General features: G+C 48.2%; 2 protein-coding genes across 2 annotated transcripts in view; both read left to right on the top strand.

Annotated features, from left to right (window-relative positions):
* Positions 1-245: 245 nt before the first annotated feature.
* Positions 246-9,553, top strand: LOC132571889 (zinc finger protein 197-like). Its single transcript, XM_060238681.1, has 6 exons — positions 246-295; positions 3,723-4,213; positions 5,922-6,045; positions 7,125-7,207; positions 8,097-8,246; positions 9,530-9,553. The coding sequence occupies exons 2-6, from the start codon at positions 3,740-3,742 to the stop codon at positions 9,551-9,553; spliced, it is 855 nt and encodes a 284-aa protein (XP_060094664.1). The 5' UTR covers positions 246-295; positions 3,723-3,739.
* Positions 9,550-18,536, top strand: part of LOC132571888 (uncharacterized) — a 128,773-nt gene continuing 119,786 nt past the window's right edge. Inside the window, exon 1 of the mRNA XM_060238680.1 lies at positions 9,550-10,562. Coding sequence (XP_060094663.1) covers positions 9,550-10,562 — 1,013 coding nt within the window. The remainder of the gene's footprint in view (positions 10,563-18,536) is intronic.

Below are 18,536 nucleotides of genomic sequence, written 5' to 3'. Positions count from 1 at the left end.
TGGACATTTAGAAGGGGGACTTTAGGGGACAGCCCTTCCCATTCTCCCATTCCACAAGCGCTGCCCCCAAATCTCCAGGAATGTTCCAGGCCGGAAGTGGCAACCCAACCTCGGGGGGCCGCAGGGAGGAAAATTTCCAGGCTCAGCTGCTCCACCTACTGCAGATGCAGCACTCAGATTAAGAGTTAAAATAAAGTATCCAGGGATTGCTAGAGAGGCATTTTCCGGCTCGGCACCCCCTCTCTCTTCCCAAGGGGAGGGGGGGGAGAGACAAGATTTTCCCAGAGAGGATCTGGTAAGTTGCAAATACATTTGGGGGCTCCGGGGATGAAAATGCAATATCGGCAGTTTAAAAGCGGGGGCGGGGAGTCTTCAGTTCCACCTAATAAACTGAAACAAGAGGGGGGGATTTCTTCTGGAAGGGGATTATTGCACTCCCCCCAAATTTCCCCAAAGGGAGATGGCCTCCAAAAAACGACCCGTTTGGGCTGTTTTCTTCTGCAGCATCCAAATTGATGGTTTGCTAGGGTTGCCATCAATGTTCCCTCTAAGATTCAGAGTCTTGTGAGCAAAAATGCTACTTTGTGAGCTCCTGCTGGTATTAAAGTTGTGAGCTACTGCATAAATTACCGTGCATAAATTACTGAGCTAAGACAAAAATGTGTGAGCTGGGGGCTGAAAATCTGCGAGCTAGCACACGCTAACTCATCTTAGAGGGAACACTGGTTGCCACCTCCAGGTGGTGGCTGGAGATCTCCTGGTATTATAACTGAGCTCCAGGTGGCAGACAGCTCAGTTCATTGTGGGGAGGGAGTCTCCTTTGGAAGGCAGGCTCTGCGGCATCATGCCCCCAGATATTTTCCAATCTAGAGCTGGCAAAACCTAGTGGTTTTATCTGCTTTTCTGCAATGAAGCAAGATACAGCAAATGCACCCTTTAGATTTAGACAAAAGAGGATCTAATACAAACTGGTTTACTTTTGGCACTGCAAAGAAGCAGCTAGGGGGTGAGAGGGGTTCTGGCTGGGGTCTTCTGAGGAAGGGGTTGTTATAGAGTTGCCAAGTCCAATTCAAGAAACATCTGGGGACTTTGGGGGTGGAGCCAGGAGTAAGGTTGTGACAAGCGTAATTGAACTCCAAAGGGAGTTCTGGCCATCCCATTCGAAGGGACTGCACACCTTTTAAATGCCTTTCTTCCATTGGAAATAATGAAGAATAGGGGTGCCTTCTTTTGGGGCTCATAGAATTGGACCCCGTGGTCTTGAAATCCAATTCCCATAGGATATAATGGAGAATTGATCCGTGGGTATTTGGGGCTCTGAGGGAGCTGTTTTTTTGAGATAGAGGTGCCAATTTTGCAGCATAGCATCCAGTGCCTCTCCCCAAAATACCAACCAAGTTTCAAAAAGATTGGACCAGGGGGTTCAATTGAGCCCCAAAAGAAGGTGGTCCATCCTTCATTATTTCCAGTTGAGGGAAGGCATTTAAAAGGTGTGCAGCCCCTTTAAATGTGATGGTCAGAACTCCCTTTGGTGTTCAATTCTGCTTGTCACAACCTTGTTCCTGGCTCCACATCCAATGTCTCCTGGCTCCACCCCCAACATCCCCAGATATTTCTTGCATTGGATCTGGCAACCCTTATCAGTTCGCAAGCTAGAATCACCCCCTTTAGTCTTGAACTTCCAGCTGAGGAGTAAGGTATTGGTTCAGCAGGACTTACTAATTGCTCTCACCTGGGAAAGGGCCATGGCTTACTGGCCATGGCTTAGCATGCAGAAGGTCCCAGGTTCAATCCCCAGCAAGGATCAGGTTGTAAGCAATATGAAAAATCTCAGCCTGAGACCCCTGAAAAGCCCTTCTGGTGTGAGTAAGAACACAACATAAGAACATAAGAGAAGCCAAGTTGGATCAGGCCAATGGCCCGTCTAATCTAACACTTTGACCAATTTCGCACTAGACCTTTAATCCTGTCCCCAAGCTGACATTCTACACTAACATCATAGAATCATAGAGTCATGGAGTTGGTGTCTCTGGTTCTATTATTCTAGTGTAGAATGTCAGTTTGGGGACAGGGCTAAACCAGGATTAAAGGTCTAGTGCAAAACTGGTCTTTGTGTCACACAGTGGCCAAAAAAACCAAGTGCCATCGGGAGGTCCACCAGTGGGGCCAGGACACAAGAAGCCCTCCCACTGTGCCCCCCCAAGCAGCAAGAATACAGAGCATCACTGCCCCAGACAGAGTTTAAACTGTGGCTAATAGCCACTGATGGACCTCTGCTCCGTATGCTTATCCAATCCCCTCTTGAAGCTGTCTATGCTTGCAGCTGCCACCACCTCCTGTGGCAGTGAATTCCATGTGTTAAACACCCTTTGGGTGAAGAAATACCTGATCCTTGCTGGGGATTGAACCTGGGACCTTCTGCACACTAAGCAGATGCCATACCAGTAAGCCATGGCCCTTTCCCAGGTGAGAGCGATTAAGTCCCGCTGAATCAATACGTTACTCCCCAGCTGGAAGTTCAAGACTAAAGGGGGTGATTCTAGCTTGCAAATTGGTGAGTGGACAAGATTGACTTTGATGGTCTGATTCAGCGTAAGGCAGCTTTGTGTGTTAGGGTTGCCAATCCCCAGGTGGGGCAGGGTAAAGGTACAAAAACCTCCGTCAGAACCAGCCTCAGCACTAAAGAAATTGAAGTGTAATTTACAAAAATTCTTATAACAAAGATCCTATCTCTAAGACTATTGAAGCGTTGCTCTCCTAGGAAAGAATTTTATTAATGTATTCTTGAAGGTTTCTCGTTGAAGCACTATGTGAAACGGAGAGAACAGCGCAACTCTGTTGCGTTCTGATGCCTTGCTGCATTACATCATTCTACTCTGTTCACCAAAAAAAGATTGGAGCGTTGTACTCCGTTTGAATATCGACCTTTTTCACCACAGCCCGGATCTTCAGTTCAAGAAACTTCATGTTCAAAGACTTAAATACTATGGGTACAGGCGTGGTCAGTGTTCTGACACTTTAAAATGTGCTTTTTTTCACTTTTGATGTGTTCATTTTTGTTATTAGAATTTTTGTAAATTACACTTCAGTTTCTTCACTGTTGAGGCTGGTTCTCGCTAAGGTTTTTGTACCTTTACCCTGCTCCATATATTCGCATTTCTCTGTAGTGTTGCAAAATCCCCAGGTGGGGGCAGGGAATCCCCCAGTTCGGAGGCCCTCCCCCCACTACAGGGTCATCAAAAAGCGGGGGTGGGGGGAGAGGGAAATGTCTGCTGGTCACTCCATTATTCCCTATGGAAACCAATTCCCATAGGGTATAACAGAGAATTGATCTGCGAGTATCTGGGGCCCGGGGGGGGGGGCTGTTTTTTAAGGTAGAGGCACCAAATTTTCAGCATAGCATCCAATGGCTCTCCTCAAAACACTTGCCTAGTTTCAAAAGGATGGGACCAGGGGGTCCCATTCCTTGAGCCCCAAAAGAAGGTTCCCCCTATCCTTCATTATTTCCAGTAGAGGGAAGACATTGAAAAGGTGTGTGGTCCTTTTCAATGTGATGGCCAGAACTCCCTTTGGAGTTCAATTATGCTTGTCACAGCCTTGCTCCTGGCTCCACCCCAACGTCTCCTGACCCCACCCCCAAAGTCTCTTTGCTCCATCCCCAAAGTCCCCAGATATTTCTTGAATTGGACTTGGCAACCCTATTGTGTGTCCCTGCGTTCTAGTTGGATCAAGAGGGAACATGTCGAAAGTGGGAGGGGACTGCTGGGCCCTGCTAGAAGCTGCCCTGGAGCAGGGCTTGAAAATAGAAGAGAAAGAACCCGCTTGCGTTGAAGCAGCCCTACAGCCTGATGCCATCCAGGGTGAAGGCAGCGAGGGATTCTGGGAAAGAAATACGCAGGCATTTCCAGGAGAGGACACTGTCAACTCCAACACGCAGCGCCTGCACTTCCGACAGTTCTGCTATCAAGAGGTGGAAGGGCCCCGGGAGGTTTGCAACCGGCTCCACGCCCTTTGCCATCTGTGGCTGAAACCAGAGCAACACACGAAAAACCGAATCCTGGACTTGGTGATCCTGGAGCAGTTCCTGGCGATCTTGCCCTCGGAGATCCAGAGCTGGGTCCAAGAATGCCAGCCAGAGACCTGTTCCCAGGCAGTGGCCCTGGCAGAAGGTTTCCTCCTGAAGCAGGCAGAGAGGAAGAAGCAGAAAGAGCAGGTGAGGCCATTTTGCCCAGGTGTACAAACTGTAAACGTGAACCTAGCCATTCACACTCGTCATCTTTGGAACTATATTCTTGGTGCTTGGGGGGCAAAAGTGGGAGAACATCTGGAGTTCTGGTCCCACTTGTGGACTGCCTGATGGCCCCTGGGTTTGGGCTACTGCTTGACACGGAGTGTTTGGACTAGATGAGCCATTGGCCTGATCCAAGATGGCTTCTTTAATGTTCTTTTTTTAAATTGGTATTTTGTGTGTGTGTGCTCTTCCACCTGGAAGTAATGCCTCCTGGAGGCCTGGAGGATTTTCAGAGAGGTAGGTGTCTGAATATAGAGCCTGCCCCTGTCCTCTCAACTGGGTATTTCAAGGAAGTCTCCCATTCAAGTACTAACCGCAGTTGACCTTGCTTAGTTTCCAAGATCTGATAAAATCAGGCTTACCTGGGCTATCCAAGTCAAGGTGGTTCTTTTAACTCGCTCTCCAGGGAGATTCATCTGTCTACCTGTATTGTTGTCTTCCACCGGCAATGAAGACTTTTTTGTTCTGTTTGGCATATCCCCAAATAACAGTTATATGCCTCCTCCCTGGATTTTAGTGTTATGTCTGTATGTATGTTTTCACTGATTTATAGTTTATTATATAAATTATCTGAAATGTTTTTGGTGTTGGAATGCTTTAATGTTTGAAGTCTGCCACATTGGGGGCTTGGATTTTTCTCCCTCTCCCAAAATACTAGAACTAGCCCTGACTTGGAACGCCCAAGTAAACCCGATCTCATCAGATCTTGGAAGCTAAGCAGGGCTGACTCTGGCAAGGAACTCGAGGGAATCCAGTGAAGCTGATGGGCAGTAGGTTCAGGACAGACAAAAGGAAATACTACTTTACACAGAGAGGGGTGGAAATGTGGAATTTGTTGCCAGAGGATATAGGGATGGGCCACAGGAATCAACAGCTTGAAAAGGGGATTCCACAGGTTCATGCAGGTTAAGTCTGTCAATGGCTTCTAGCCATGTTGACTGAAGGGAACCTCCACATTCAGAGACACTAAATCTCTGAATCGCAGAGCCAAGAGGCAATATCAGGAGAAGGCCTTGGCCTGTATGCCCTGTTGTTGGCCCTCCATAGTAACTGGCTGGCCACAGTGTGAGATAGGATGTTGGACTCCATGGGACTTTGGTCTGATCCAGGAGGGGTATTATATTCTGAGGAAGGCCTCAGCCTCTGTGCCCTGCTGTTGGCCCTGCAGAGGAACTAGTTGACCACTGTGTGAGAGGATGTTGGACTAGTGGATCACTGGTCTGATCCAGCAGGACTCTTTTATGTTCTTGAAGGCCTCCGCCTCTATGGTCTGTTGTTGGCCATCCAGAGGAACCGGCTGGCCACTGTGTGAGACAGGATGCTGGACTCCATGGGCCCTTGGTCTGATCCAGGAGGGCTCTTCTGATGTTCTTATGAAGGCCTTGGCCTCTCTGCCCTGTTGTTGGCCCTGTGGAGGAGCTGATTGGCAGCTGTGAGAAAGAGAACGTTGGGCAAGATGGACCACTGGTCTGATCCAACAGGACTCTTCTTATGTTCTTATTTGGGTGGAAAACGAGCACAAAATGTTCTAAGTAAATAAAATAAAAACATTTGAGACCTGTCCTAGTTTACTTTTGAATCCCTCCTCTCATTCCCCTGTGGAGATCCTCATATGTTCTTTCCGGTGCAGGGACCTTTGTCCGATGTGACCGCTTCTTTCCCCAAGTCAGAGAATGTTCCATCGGACACCAGCCAGAGGCCGCCATTGAGGTGGATCGTGCAAGAAGGTGACCAAGACACTGTCATCTCACCGGGTATGGATCAACAGGACGTGCTTTAACCTGGTTCTCTCTCCTTCCTATGCCTGAAATCCAGGGGGGTGCTGGGATGTTCCCATGAACGTATGGGACGGAATGCTCATGCCACTGGCCTCTCTCACACTTTAAAAAGGTGATTGCTTCATATGTCCAGAGTGGCGGCTAAAATCTGGACCATAAAAAGGAATGTTTGGAAGGGATTAAAGAAGAAAGACCTTGTTCTGGATGGCCTTGGCTAGCCTGATCTCATCACATCTCAACAGCTGAATGTGGAGACGTCCAAGGAATACCAGTAGGCAGGGGTCGCTTTGTAGAAAAAGAGGTGGTGGAGCTCATCCAGGGATTGTTATGCAGCTGCACCTCCTGTTCAATGGACAAGGTAGGTGGAAAGGAAGAGGGGGAACCCTCAGAAAGGTCCAGGAGCTGTGCTCCTGTGAGCTCCTGCTGAATCCGAGGCCTGCCAGTAGGGCTTTTTTTTGTAGCAGGAACTCCTTTGCATATTGGGCCACACATCCCCGATGTAGCCGATCCTCCTGGAGCTTACAGGAGGCCCTGTGCTAAGAGCCTGTAAGCTCGAGGACTGACTACATCAGGAGGGTGCAGCCTAATATGCAAAGGAGTTCCTGCTCTTAAAAAAGCCTGAGGTACCAGAGTCATGATGTGGAGGAGGCAATGGCAAGCCACCTCCAAAGTCTCTTGCCTTGAAAACCCTACAGGTTCACCCAAAATTGACTGCTTACCTTCCGAGATCTGCTAAAATCAGGCTAACCTGGGCCATCAAAGTCAGGGCCAATAAGCATATAGCATTTCTGTATGCCCTGTTGTTGGCCCTCCCTAGTAACCGGCTGGCCACTGTGTGAGACAGGTTATTGAACTCCATGGACCCTTGGTCTGATCCAGGAGCGGTCTTCTTATGTTCTTATGAAGGCCTCGGCCTGTGTGCCCTGCTGTTGGCCCTGCAGAGGAACTGGTTGGCCACTGTGTGAGACAGGATGCTGGACTAGATGGACCACTGGTCCGATCCAGCAGGGCTCTTTTATGTTCTCTTCTATGATCTATATTTTTCCACCCAACAGGTGATGAATTGAGACCAGCTTTAAGCTCGGAACTTTCTGCTGTTTGTGGGGGAGCTGAAATGGCTTTGGTGCAGCCAGATCAAGTAAGTGAAGGATTCCTGAGGTGACAAGATGGGGACAGCCTTGGGTGTCTTTGTGTCCCAAAGTCAGAGCATGTTCTCCCTTTCCTTCTCTCTAAGCTCCCCTTTGTGAAGAGTGAAATTTGAGTCCAATAGCACCTTAAAGACCAGTGACTTCCAGAGTATAAGTTTTTGTGAGTCAAAGCATATCATATGTTGAAGAGAAATTTGACTCTCAAAATCTTATGCCCTGGAAATTTTGTTGGCCTTGAAGGTGCTACCGGACTTGAACTTTGCTCTTCTACCAACATGGCTACCCTCTGAAACTATCACTCTGGGAAGGCAGTGACTGCCACACATGTTCCACTGGAGTCCTGCAAGAAAAAAACTGGTCTCCTCAGTTTTCCTGAATTTTTGGACTGCAGTCCAAGGGGATAGAGGGAGTATGTTCCCTGTGAGGAAAACACATCTCCTTTCTCTTGCAAGAGAAATTCTGGACTCTTCGGTTTTGCTGAATTTTTGAACTGCAGTCTGGGGGGATGGGGCAGTATACCCCCTGTGAGGAAAAAACATCTCTTCTTCTTTCTCTTGCTGGAGAAATTCTGAACCCCACGGTTTTGCTGAATTTTTGGACTGCAGTCTGAGGGGATGGGGCAGTATGCCCCCTGTGAGGAAAACACATCTCTTCTTCTTTCTCTTGCTGGAGAAATTCTGAACCCCTCAGTTTTGCTGAATTTTTGAACTGCAGTCTTGAGGGGATGGGGCAGTATGCCCCCTGTGAGAAAAACACTTCTTCTTTCTCTTGCTGGAGAAATTCTGAATCCCTCAGTTTTGCTGAATTTTTGAACTGCAGTCTGGGAGGATGGAGGCCGTATCTTCCCTGTGAGGAAAACACGTCTCCTCCTTCTTTCAGGGTCCAGTCTCTTTCAAGGAGGTAGTGGTGTGCTTCACCAAGGAGGAGTGGGCGCTGCTGGATCCGGGCCAGCGGGCTCTGCACAGGGAGATCATGGTGGAGAATTATGGGACTGTGACTTCTCTAGGTAAGCCTCTTGCTTTTCCTCATGTGAAGCTCCTCAGGGACTGTGGCTCAGGAGTAGAACATCTGCTGGCATGCAGAAGGTTAAACGTCAGGGTGAAACTATACTATCAAAACATTTATTACAAGGGTAAAAATATGGTGAGGAAGAAGAAGAATTGCAGATTTATACCCCGCCCTTCTCTCTGAATCAGAGACTCAAGAGCAGCTTACAATCTCCTATATCTTTCTCCCCCCACAACAGACACCCTGTGAGGTGGGTAGGGATCAGAGAGCTTTCACAGCAGCTGCCTTTTCAAGGACAACTCTTGTGATAGCTATGACTGACCTAAGGCCATCCCAACAGGTGCAAGTGGAGGAGTGGGGAATCAAACCCGGTTCTCCCAGATAAGAGTCCACACACTTAACCACTACACCAAACTGGCTCTTGTGGCCTCTGCTTCTAAGTAGACTCTACTTCTAAACAGTCTATGATGAAAAATATGTGTGCACACAGGCACTTTAATATTCCAAAGCCTCTCCCTTTAAACAGACTGCAATAAAAAATCACAAGAGCGCACGTGGGCACTTTGACATAACCTCTTTTCCCAAACAGTCTGCACAAAATGAATCCAAGCAGTCTGCAGAAAAATAAATCAGAGTGCACACAGGCACTTTTTAAAGGTTAAGCGTCTGCGTGTGACTCATAAGTCAAAATCATAAGAAAACAGTCTGTAATGAATTTTTTCACCCAGAATGCACGCCAGCCGGCCTCTTCCTGGCTTCCTCTGAAGCGGGAGAGGGGTGGACCAAGCCATGTGTTCTTGAAGAAAGAACGTGCAGCTCGGCCTGCCCCATGCCTGGCCCTCTCCCGTTTCAGAGGGAACCGGGAAGAGCATAAGGGTAGACATAAGTGGGGATGGGGAGGGGGCGCCCACCCCCCTGCCCCTGTGGCAAAGTGGCGCGCCAGGCGGCTGCCATCCTCACCGACTCCCACTCACCGGCCCTGCTTCTAAACAGGAAGCTAAACAGGGTCAGCTCTGTCAAAGTACTTGGATGGGAGACCTCCTTGGAATATCAGCAGTTGGGAGGAAAGGGGAGGGCATTATTCAGCCGACTCTGAATATCCTCCAAGTCCCCCGTAGGGGTCAGTCACTGGAGGTCACCATGACTTCCAGGTGCATGCATATGCACACACACATACAAGAACAACTCCAGAAGTATTTCTGGCTTTTGTTGCTGCCTGAATTTCCTGTGTGACTTTTTTTGGCACTGTTTTGGATTGCAGATATATCTCTGGTTGTGGTTTTTCTCTGTGTGTGTTCCGTCAGGTGATGGAGATGAGAGCAAGATGAAAAGCGAAACCCCTGGAAAGTTAGAGGGAGGAGCCTGCTGCCGGGAAGGGGAGGAAGAGAAGAATGGGGAGACAGAAACAGAGAAGACGAACGCATCCTCTGCTCCTCAGAGCGGTGACACCCAGGACACCTTAGTCCAAGACAGAGCTGAGAAAGAAGAGGAAAGGAGTGAGTGCCTGCTGTGTGGCGAACGCTTCAGCTGCAAAGTGGGCCTTCGGGCTCACTGGAAGATCCATACAGAGGAAAAGCCATTCAAATGCTTAGAGTGCGGGAAGAGTTTCACCCGGAGGGAAAAACTGATCCGGCATCAAGGGATCCACACTGGGGAGAAGCCCTTTGCTTGCCTGGAGTGCGGGAAGAGCTTCAGCCGGAGAGATAAACTAATCAGGCATCAAGGGATCCACACAGGGGAGAGGCCATACAAATGTTTGCAGTGTGGGAAGAGTTTCAGAGACAGGACAGACCTCACGTCGCATCTGAGAATCCACACAGGGGACAAGCCATATAAATGCCCCGAGTGTGGGAAAAGCTTCAGCCAGAGTTCGTACCTGGCTTCCCATCGAACCATCCACAGTGGGGAGAAACCATATAAATGCTTGGAGTGTGGGAAAAGCTTTCTTTGGAACCACAAGCTTCTGTCTCACCAGAGAATCCACACAGGGGAGAAGCCATATCAGTGCTCCATTTGCGGGATGAGTTTCAGTCAGAAAGTGTACATTACTGCGCATGAAATAATGCACACGGGGAAGAACCCCTACGAATGCTTTGAGTGTGGCAAGAACTTTACCCGCAGCACGACCTTGACAACGCATCAGAGAATCCACACCGGCGAGAAACCTTTTAAATGCTCCGAATGTGGGAAGGGTTTTGTTAAGAATTCTGCACTGACACGACATAAGAGAATCCACACAGGGGAGAAAACATACAAACGCCCAAAATTTGGCGTGCGGTTTTCAGATAGTTCTGCTCTTACAAAGCACCCACCACTTCTCACAGGGGAGGAACTATTTGAATGACTGGAGTATGGGGACAAATGTTCAACCAGTGGGGAAGAGGCTGTCTTCACTTTAAATAATTCACCAAGGGCAGGGCGGGGGATCCTAAAAATGTTCAGTGCACAGAAAGAAGTCCAGGGATCATATCATGCCTATCAACAGCTACATTGGCTGCTAGATTGTTTCTGAGTTTCAGTTCCATGTGCTGACTATGACCTTTAAAGCCTTTTAAGGCCTGGGACCCTCATCTGAAGGGCTGTCTTCTCCAGTATTATATATAATTTCAATTTCTAGGCTGCCCTCCCCCCCCCAAGGTATTGGGGCTCAGGGCAATGTACATCTCATAAAATACATTCAGATCAATTTAAATATGGTGAAACAATAAATTATTAAAACAGTTTGGTGTAGTGGTTAAGTGTGCGGACTCTTATCTGGGAGAACCGGGTTTGATTCCCCACTCCTCCACTTGCACCTGCTGGAATGGCCTTGGGTCAGCTGTAGCTCGGGCAGATGTTGTCCTTGAAAGGGCAGTTGCTGTGAGAGTCCTCTCAGCCTCACCCACCTCACAGGGTATCTGTTGTGGGGGGGGGGGGAAGGTGAAGGAGATTGTGAGCCGCTCTGAGACTCTTCGGAGTGGAGGGTGGGATATAAATCCAATATCATCATGATCTTCTTCTTCAGATTCATTCCAGGTGGCACCTAGGATGGGCCAAACTAAATCCTCCTCCTAATGGGAAAGAAAAGAAGCCAGACTGGTTAAATGCTATCGCTGTCCTCAACCATAAGTATGATCCAGTGGGCCAACTACAATCCACTGGTTGCCACCTGCTGGCTGCTTCCCTGCTAAGGAAGTCCACTTGGCATCACCCAAAGCTCGTGCCTTCTGATAGCTCCCACTTTGTGGAATGGACTGCCTAAGGAGGCGTGCAGGATGCTGTTTTCAGAAATGTGTAGCACATGCCACAAGACCATTTTTTTAAACCAGGGCTTTTCATGAGGTATAGACAAGCAGGCATCTCTCGGGGGAAGGAAATTTATCAGCGATTTTGTACGTTTGGAACTGTGATGCTTTCCGCTGTGCTTTTTAAGCCGTCGTGAACAGCAAGGAAAGGTGGAACATGATAATTTTGATAAATAAACAAATACTTTTTTGATTGTATTGTTCCATTTGTCAAAATATGGAATTCAGTCTCCATTTTGACATACCTTTCAGCCTTAGTTGCCTTGGATCAATGTACAAGAGAGGGTTTCTTCCTCTCTGTTTCTCTTTAACCATGGGATGGAGGAAGCAGAGAAATAAGTCCTTTTCTCACAATACAAGAACTTGTGGGCATTCAATGAAATTGCTGAGCAGTTGGGTTAGAACGGATACAAGGAAGTACGTACTTCTTCACCCAAAAGGTGATTAATGTGGAATTCACTGCCACAGGAGGTGGTGGCAGCTACAAGCATAGCCAGCTTTAAGAGGGGATTGGATAAAAATATGGAGCAGAGGTCCATCAGTGGCTATTAGCCACAGTGTGTGTGTGTGTGTGTATATATATATGTGTGTATATATATATGTGTGTATATATATATATATATATATATATATATATGTGTGTGTGTGTGTGTGTGTGTATGTATGGCCACTGTGTGACACAGAGTGTTGGACAGGATGGGCCATTGGCCTGACCCAACATGGCTTCTCTTATGTTCTTATGATACAGAGCCTCATGGAATAAGACCATTAAGTCAAGAGGAAGAAAAACTCGAATGTTTTGTACGTGGACAACAGTGTTCCCTCTAAGCGGAGTTAGCTTCTGGCTCACACATTTTTGTCTTAGCGCAGGAAAAATGGTCCCTGAGCAAACTAATTTATGCAGTATCTCATAACTTTTAATACCAGCCGCTCACAAAGTAGAATTTTTGCTCACAAGACTCCACAGCTTAGGGGAAACATTGGTGGACAAGGCCTTTCCCTTTGTCTCTCCCACACTACACAGAAAATCAAATTTCATTATTTGTTAAAACTTACTGAGGCATTGAGGAAGTTGTTGGGATACAAAACCTGACACAATTGCTAGGTGTGGCTAACACTGCCTCCGAAGTTTTAGGAAGGTAGCCATGTTGGTCTCACAGGACTTTTGTAGCAGGAACTCCTTTGCATATTAGGCCACACACCCCTGATGCAACCAACCCTCCGAGAGCTTACAGGGCTCTTTGTCCAGGGCCTACTGTAAGCTCCAGGAGGATTGGCTACATCAGGAGGGTGTGGCCTAACATGCAAAGGAGTTCCTGCTGCAAAAAAGCTCTGTGTTTGTCTGTCTGTAGCAGTAGAAAAGAAAAAGTATCTTTGGGGGGAAGGAGATTTATCAGAGGTTTTGTATGTTTGGAACCATACAAACCAGCAGTATCTTAAAGACAAATTTTGCAACAATTTTTGTTAGTCTTTAAGAGGCCGCTGGACTCTTGCTCTTCTCTACTGCTGTAGAACAGCTAGATTCAAGTCCAGTAACACTTTTGAAAGCAACAAGGTCTTTGGGGTATAAGCTTTTGAGTCAAGGTTTTCAGTATCTGATAAAAGGAGTTTTGACTTTCAAAACCTCATATCCCAAAAAAAAACTTCTTCGTCTCTAGGGTGCTACTGGACTCAGACCAGTCCTTCAGCTGCCACAAAGGAATTCTACAAGCTGCCCTTCAAATGAGGAAAGGGAATCTTAAAATATGTGGTCAGTTCAGTAACACATAACTTCAGCAAAGTAGCTGACAGTTACCAACTGCCTCCATCCAACTTTAGCTGAATTTATTGCTCAGTTACTTTTACATCTTGACTCTGATTAGCTCTTCCTGCCAACACCTCATCACCCTCTACCTATATATAATGGTTGGTGACTTCTGTTCCAGTGTATCTGAAGAAGTGCGCATGTGCATGAAAGCTTATACCCAGGCGGTATAATTTGCAGGCACTAAATCTGTTATGGTAGAGGAAGGTTCAGGTAACTGAATGACTGAAGATGGTACATGGACTCTCAATAGGCTTGCCAATCCCCAGGTCCCAGCAGGGGTTCTCCCTCTTTCCCAGGCTCCTTCCCACCCCCAGTCAGCTGGCTGGTGGGTGGGGGGGGGGAGGAGCCCCGCCCCCCACAGCCACCATGTGACCTTCCACCTCTGGAGGCTTCAGAAGTTGGCAGCAACTCATGAGTAGACACACCAAACAATCCCTCGCTTCAAAGTCACCAGAAAAGGGGGGGGGGGAGGGAAATGTCTGCTGGGCACTCATTATTCCCTACATGGAGATCGATTCTCATAGGGTATAATGGGGAATGATCTGGAGGCATCGCGGGCTCTGGGGGGGCTGTTTTTTGAGGTAGAGGCACCAAATTTTCAGTATAGCATCTAGTGCCTCTCCTCAAAATGCCCCCCCCAAGTTTCAAAACGATTGGACGAGGGGGTCCAATTCTATAAACCCCAAAAGAAGGTGCTCCTATCCTTCATTATTTCCTATGGAAGGAAGGTATTTAAAAAGGTGTGCTGTTCCTTTCAATGTGATGGCCAGAACTCCCTTGGAGTTCAATTATGCTTGTCACACCCTGGCTCCGCCCCCAAAGTCCCCAGATATTTCTTGAATTGGACTTGGCAACCCTAACTCTCAATTTATATTTCCTGATTAACTGATAAAATTGTAGGCCAGACTTCTGAAAAATGACCCCCCAACTGCACCCTCCCCAGGCTCCACCCCGAAATTTCTAGGTGTGTCCCAGCAGGGAGCTGGCAACGCAATCAGATCCCATAATTTCTAAAAATAGGACCAAGTTAAAGTTGTTTTAGAACAAAGTTGGAATCCAGTGGCACTTTTAAGACCAACAAAGTTTTATTAATGGTCTGAGTTCTTGTGTGCACGCAGACTTTCTTAGGCAGAATGGAATGGAAACAGAAATAACATATAGAAAGTGGACAGTAAATCAACATACAGAATAATGAAGATGTTATAATAGATTAAAATAATAAGCTTAGTTATATGACTATCAGAAGAAGAAGACGACGACATTGGATTTATATTCCACCCTCCACTCAAGAGTCTCAGAGCGGCTCACAATCTCCTTTACCTTCCTCTCCCACAACAAACACCCTGTGAGGTGGGTGGGGTTGAGAGGACTCTCACAGCAGCTACCCTTTCAAGGACAAGCTCTGCCAGAGCTATGGCTGACCCAAGGCCATTCCAGCAGGTGCAGGTGGAGGAGTGGGGAATCAAACCCAGCTCTCCCAGATAAGAGTCCGCACACTTAACCACTACACCAAACTGGCTCTCGTTGTTATATGACTTAGCTATGACTATCAAAGTTATAGGACTATCATAACTACTGTTTTATGAAAAGAATAAAACAATAAGCTTAGTTATATGACTATAACTAAACTTATTGTTTTAATTTGTTAAAACTCCATTATTTCGTGTGCTAATTCACTGCCCACCTCCCATATATAAGATTGTTATTTCTGTTTCCATTCCATTCTGAGGAGGTGTGCTTGCACACAAAAGCTCACACCCTGAATAAAACTTGGTTGTCCTTAAAAGGTGTCATTGGACTGAACCTCTTTTGTTTTACAGCAACACAGCAATCCTTTTCTTCCACAGTCTTCATCTGCAATGTTTATAGGGAATCTAAGGGGTTAAGATAAAGGAATCTTGAGAGCTAGAGAGGCTGAGTTCCAACTCCATCCTGCAAAGGAGGGAAAAGGGCCACTGATATCCACCATCCAGGATCTGGTGAGATTGCACATGGGTTGGGCTGAGGAGGATTCCCTGGGTTGCAATGGGCAACTTGGGGTGGGGGATGTAAAGCAGGAAACAGAGGCGAGTCTAGTCAGCAGAAGCTCACAGGAGCACAGCTCCTGAACCTTTCTGAGAGTTCCCCCTCTTCCTCCCCACCTACCTTGTCCATTTAATAGTAGCAGCAGCTGCATAACAATCCCTGGATTAGGAGAGCGGGCAGCCAGCCAGCCACCAGGGGCTTTGCCATGCCCCCACAAATCCTCATTAACCCCTGGAGAAGCCCATGCCACCCTTTCTCCTCTTCTTATATGACTTGCTGGCCTTTTGACTGGGGGGGACGGCCCAGGAGAGCCCCAGGTGAGCAAGGCCTGCTTGGGCTGGCTGGATTTCTAGCCAGCCCAAGCAGGCCTCACTCACACGGGGCTCTCTTTTATTGCATTGGGTTACTTTATTGGGGTGGGGTGGCATATGCTAATAAATTATGCTAGTGAGCTCCACCACCTATTTTTCTACAAAATGACCCCTGGGCGAATCCAAAGGGACAGTTTTGGAGGGTAGCCAGGGAACTGGAGGGGGAGTCAGGAAGGGGACACCTGCTCCTAAGGAGGATGCTGAGGATCTAGGAAGAAAAAAGACACCCTCCTCCTTCCCATAGAGAATGGGGCTAGGAAGGTGCCTCCTTGGGCAGTCTTCGCAGTGGAGGATGGTAAGCAGTGGGGTGCCGCAGGGCTCGGTACTGGGTCCCATGCTCTTTAACTTGTTCATAAATGATTTAGAGTTGAGAGTGAGCAGTGAAGTGGCCAAGTTTGCGGATGACACTAAATTATTCAGGGTGGTGAGAACCAGAGAGGATTGTGAGGAACTCCAAAGGAATCTGTTGAGGCTGGGTGAGTGGGCGTCAACGTGGCAGATGTGGTTCAATGTGGCCAAGTGCAAAGTAATGCACATTGGGGCCAAGAATCCCAGCTACAAATACAAGTTGATGGGGTGTGAACTGGCAGAGACTGACCAAGAGAGAGATCTTGGGGTCGTGGTAGATAACTCACTGAAAATGTCAAGACAGTGTGCGTTTGCAATAAAAAAGGCCAACGCCATGCTGGGAATTATTAGGAAGGGAATTGAAAACAAATCAGCCAGTATCATAATGCCCCTGTAGAAATCGATGGTGCGGTCTCATTTGGAGTACTGTGTGCAGTTCTGGTCGCCGCACCTCAAAAAGGATATTATAGCATTGGAGAAAGTCCAGAAAAGGGCAACTAGAATGATTAAAGGGCTGGAACACTTTCCCTATGAAGAAAGGTTGAAACGCTTGGGACTCTTTAGCTTGGAGAAACGTCGACTGCGGGGTGACATGATAGAGGTTTACAAGATAATGCATGGGATGGAGAAAGTAGAGAAAGAAATACTTTTCTCCCTTTCTCACAATACAAGAACTCGTGGGCATTCGATGAAATTGCTGAGTAGCCAGGTTAAAACGGATAAAAGGAAGTACTTCTTCACCCAAAGGGTGATTAACATGTGGAATTCACTGCCCCAGGAGGTGGCGGCGGCCACAAGTATAGCCACCTTCAAGAGGTGTTTAGATAAAAATATGGAGCAGAGGTCCATCAGTGGCTATTAGCCACAGTGTGTGTGTATATATAAAAATTTTTGCCACTGTGTGACACAGAGTGTTGGACTGGATGGGCCATTGGCCTGATCCAACATGGCTTCTCTTATGTTCTTATGTTCTTGGGGAACTCCTGGCTGTACAAGACTCACACTCAGGTGACCATTCCTTCTTCTGAGCAAGGAGATCCCAGCTGCAGGTTGTTGGCGATGAAATTTATGGCAGTGCCTTTTCAGAGCGGCTGGATTACAAAGCTCCCCAGGGTGGAGATGGGGACTTCTTCAGAGGGATCCAAGGGAAGGCAGATAGGGAGACTAAGTTGTCTATTCCAGGTTGGGAAATGTCTGTAGATTTGGGAGCATTGCCTGGGAAGTGTGGAATTTGGGGAGGGGAGCTCATAAGTACATAACAGGAGCCATTTCAGATCAGGCCAATGGCCCATCCTGTCCAACACTCTGTGTTACACAGTTGCCAAAACCCAGGGGCTATCAAGAAGTCCATCATCAAGGCCAGAACTCCAGAAGCCCTCCCACTGTTGTTCCCCAAACACCAAGAAGGCAGAGCATCACTGGTCCAGACATAATATTCCATCTATATCTTATGGCTAACAGACACTCATGGACCTTTGCACCCATGGCCGGTGCGTGGGAGTAGGCCAAGTAGGCAACCACCTAGGGTGCCACCTGGCCTAGGGGGCTCCACTAGGCTCCCCCTCTCCCCATGCAGAGTGTGTGCTCCTTGCAGCCTGCCTTCCCCAATGGCGGGGAAAGCAGCAGGGAGAGGAGAGAAGGAAAGCTCTTCCCTGCCTGCCCCTCTCGCCTTTGCCCTCCCTTCCCCACCATTAAAATAGCACACGGGACCAGTGGCAGAAGCAGCCCCAGCCCCCGTGCAAGTTAAAGGGCCCGTGAAACAACGGGCCCTTTAACGGGCTCTGGGAGCTGCTTCTGCCACAGCCCCGCGGCACACGCTATTTTAATGGCGGGGGAGGGAGGGCGGCAGCGAGAGTGGCAGGGAGGGAAGAGAAGAGAAGACCCTTCTCTTCCCTCCCTGTCACTCTCGCCGCCACCCTCCCTCCCTTCCCCGCCACTAAAGCAGCCGGTGGAGCTAGATCCAAGTGGGCAGCCATGTTGGTCTGAAGGAGAACAAAGTAGGAGTCAAGTTGCATTTTGTTGGTGTGGTGCAACGTGACTTCTACTTTGTTCAAATGGTGGAGCTGGCAGCAAAAGCAGCCCCCAGCTCCCCCCACCCCCGGTGAGATAAAGGGCCCATGAAACAGCTGATTGGAGGGCCAAACTTAGAGGGGTTGCCAGGACTACTTCTGCCCCCGGAAGCAATTTCATTGGTGGGGGGAGGGGAGGGCGGCCAAGAGGGAGAGCAACTAAAGGGAAGGATGTGTGAGGCACTGGGGGGAGGCATCAGTGCCCCCTGAAATTATAAATGCTCCCCAACCTTCCAAATCCTGTCTACGGCCCTGGGTGCCACTTCTCTGGGTAAGAATTAACAGGGCAAATTTGATCTTGGTTCCTCTCTAGGGTTGCCAAGCTCCTGCCAGGGGCAGGGAATCCCCCCCCCCATGGAGGACCCCAATCTGCCGGCAGAGAGCAGGCCACCAGGTGGATCCCTGCC

Source organism: Heteronotia binoei, chromosome 5, assembly GCF_032191835.1.
Source record: "Heteronotia binoei isolate CCM8104 ecotype False Entrance Well chromosome 5, APGP_CSIRO_Hbin_v1, whole genome shotgun sequence".
NCBI lineage: Eukaryota > Metazoa > Chordata > Lepidosauria > Squamata > Gekkonidae > Heteronotia > Heteronotia binoei.
This window is presented reverse-complemented; position numbering and strand designations above follow the sequence as displayed.

Coding starts and splice junctions, on each gene's coding strand:
- LOC132571889 (XM_060238681.1), top strand. CDS start 3,740: ATGTCGAAAGTGGGAGGGGACTGCTGGGCCCTGCTAGAAGCTGCCCTG. Junction 4,214..5,921: donor GGAAGAAGCAGAAAGAGCAG/GTGAGGCCATTT, acceptor TTTCCGGTGCAG/GGACCTTTGTCCGATGTGAC. Junction 8,247..9,529: donor AGCCTCTTGCTTTTCCTCAT/GTGAAGCTCCTC, acceptor GTGTTCCGTCAG/GTGATGGAGATGAGAGCAAG.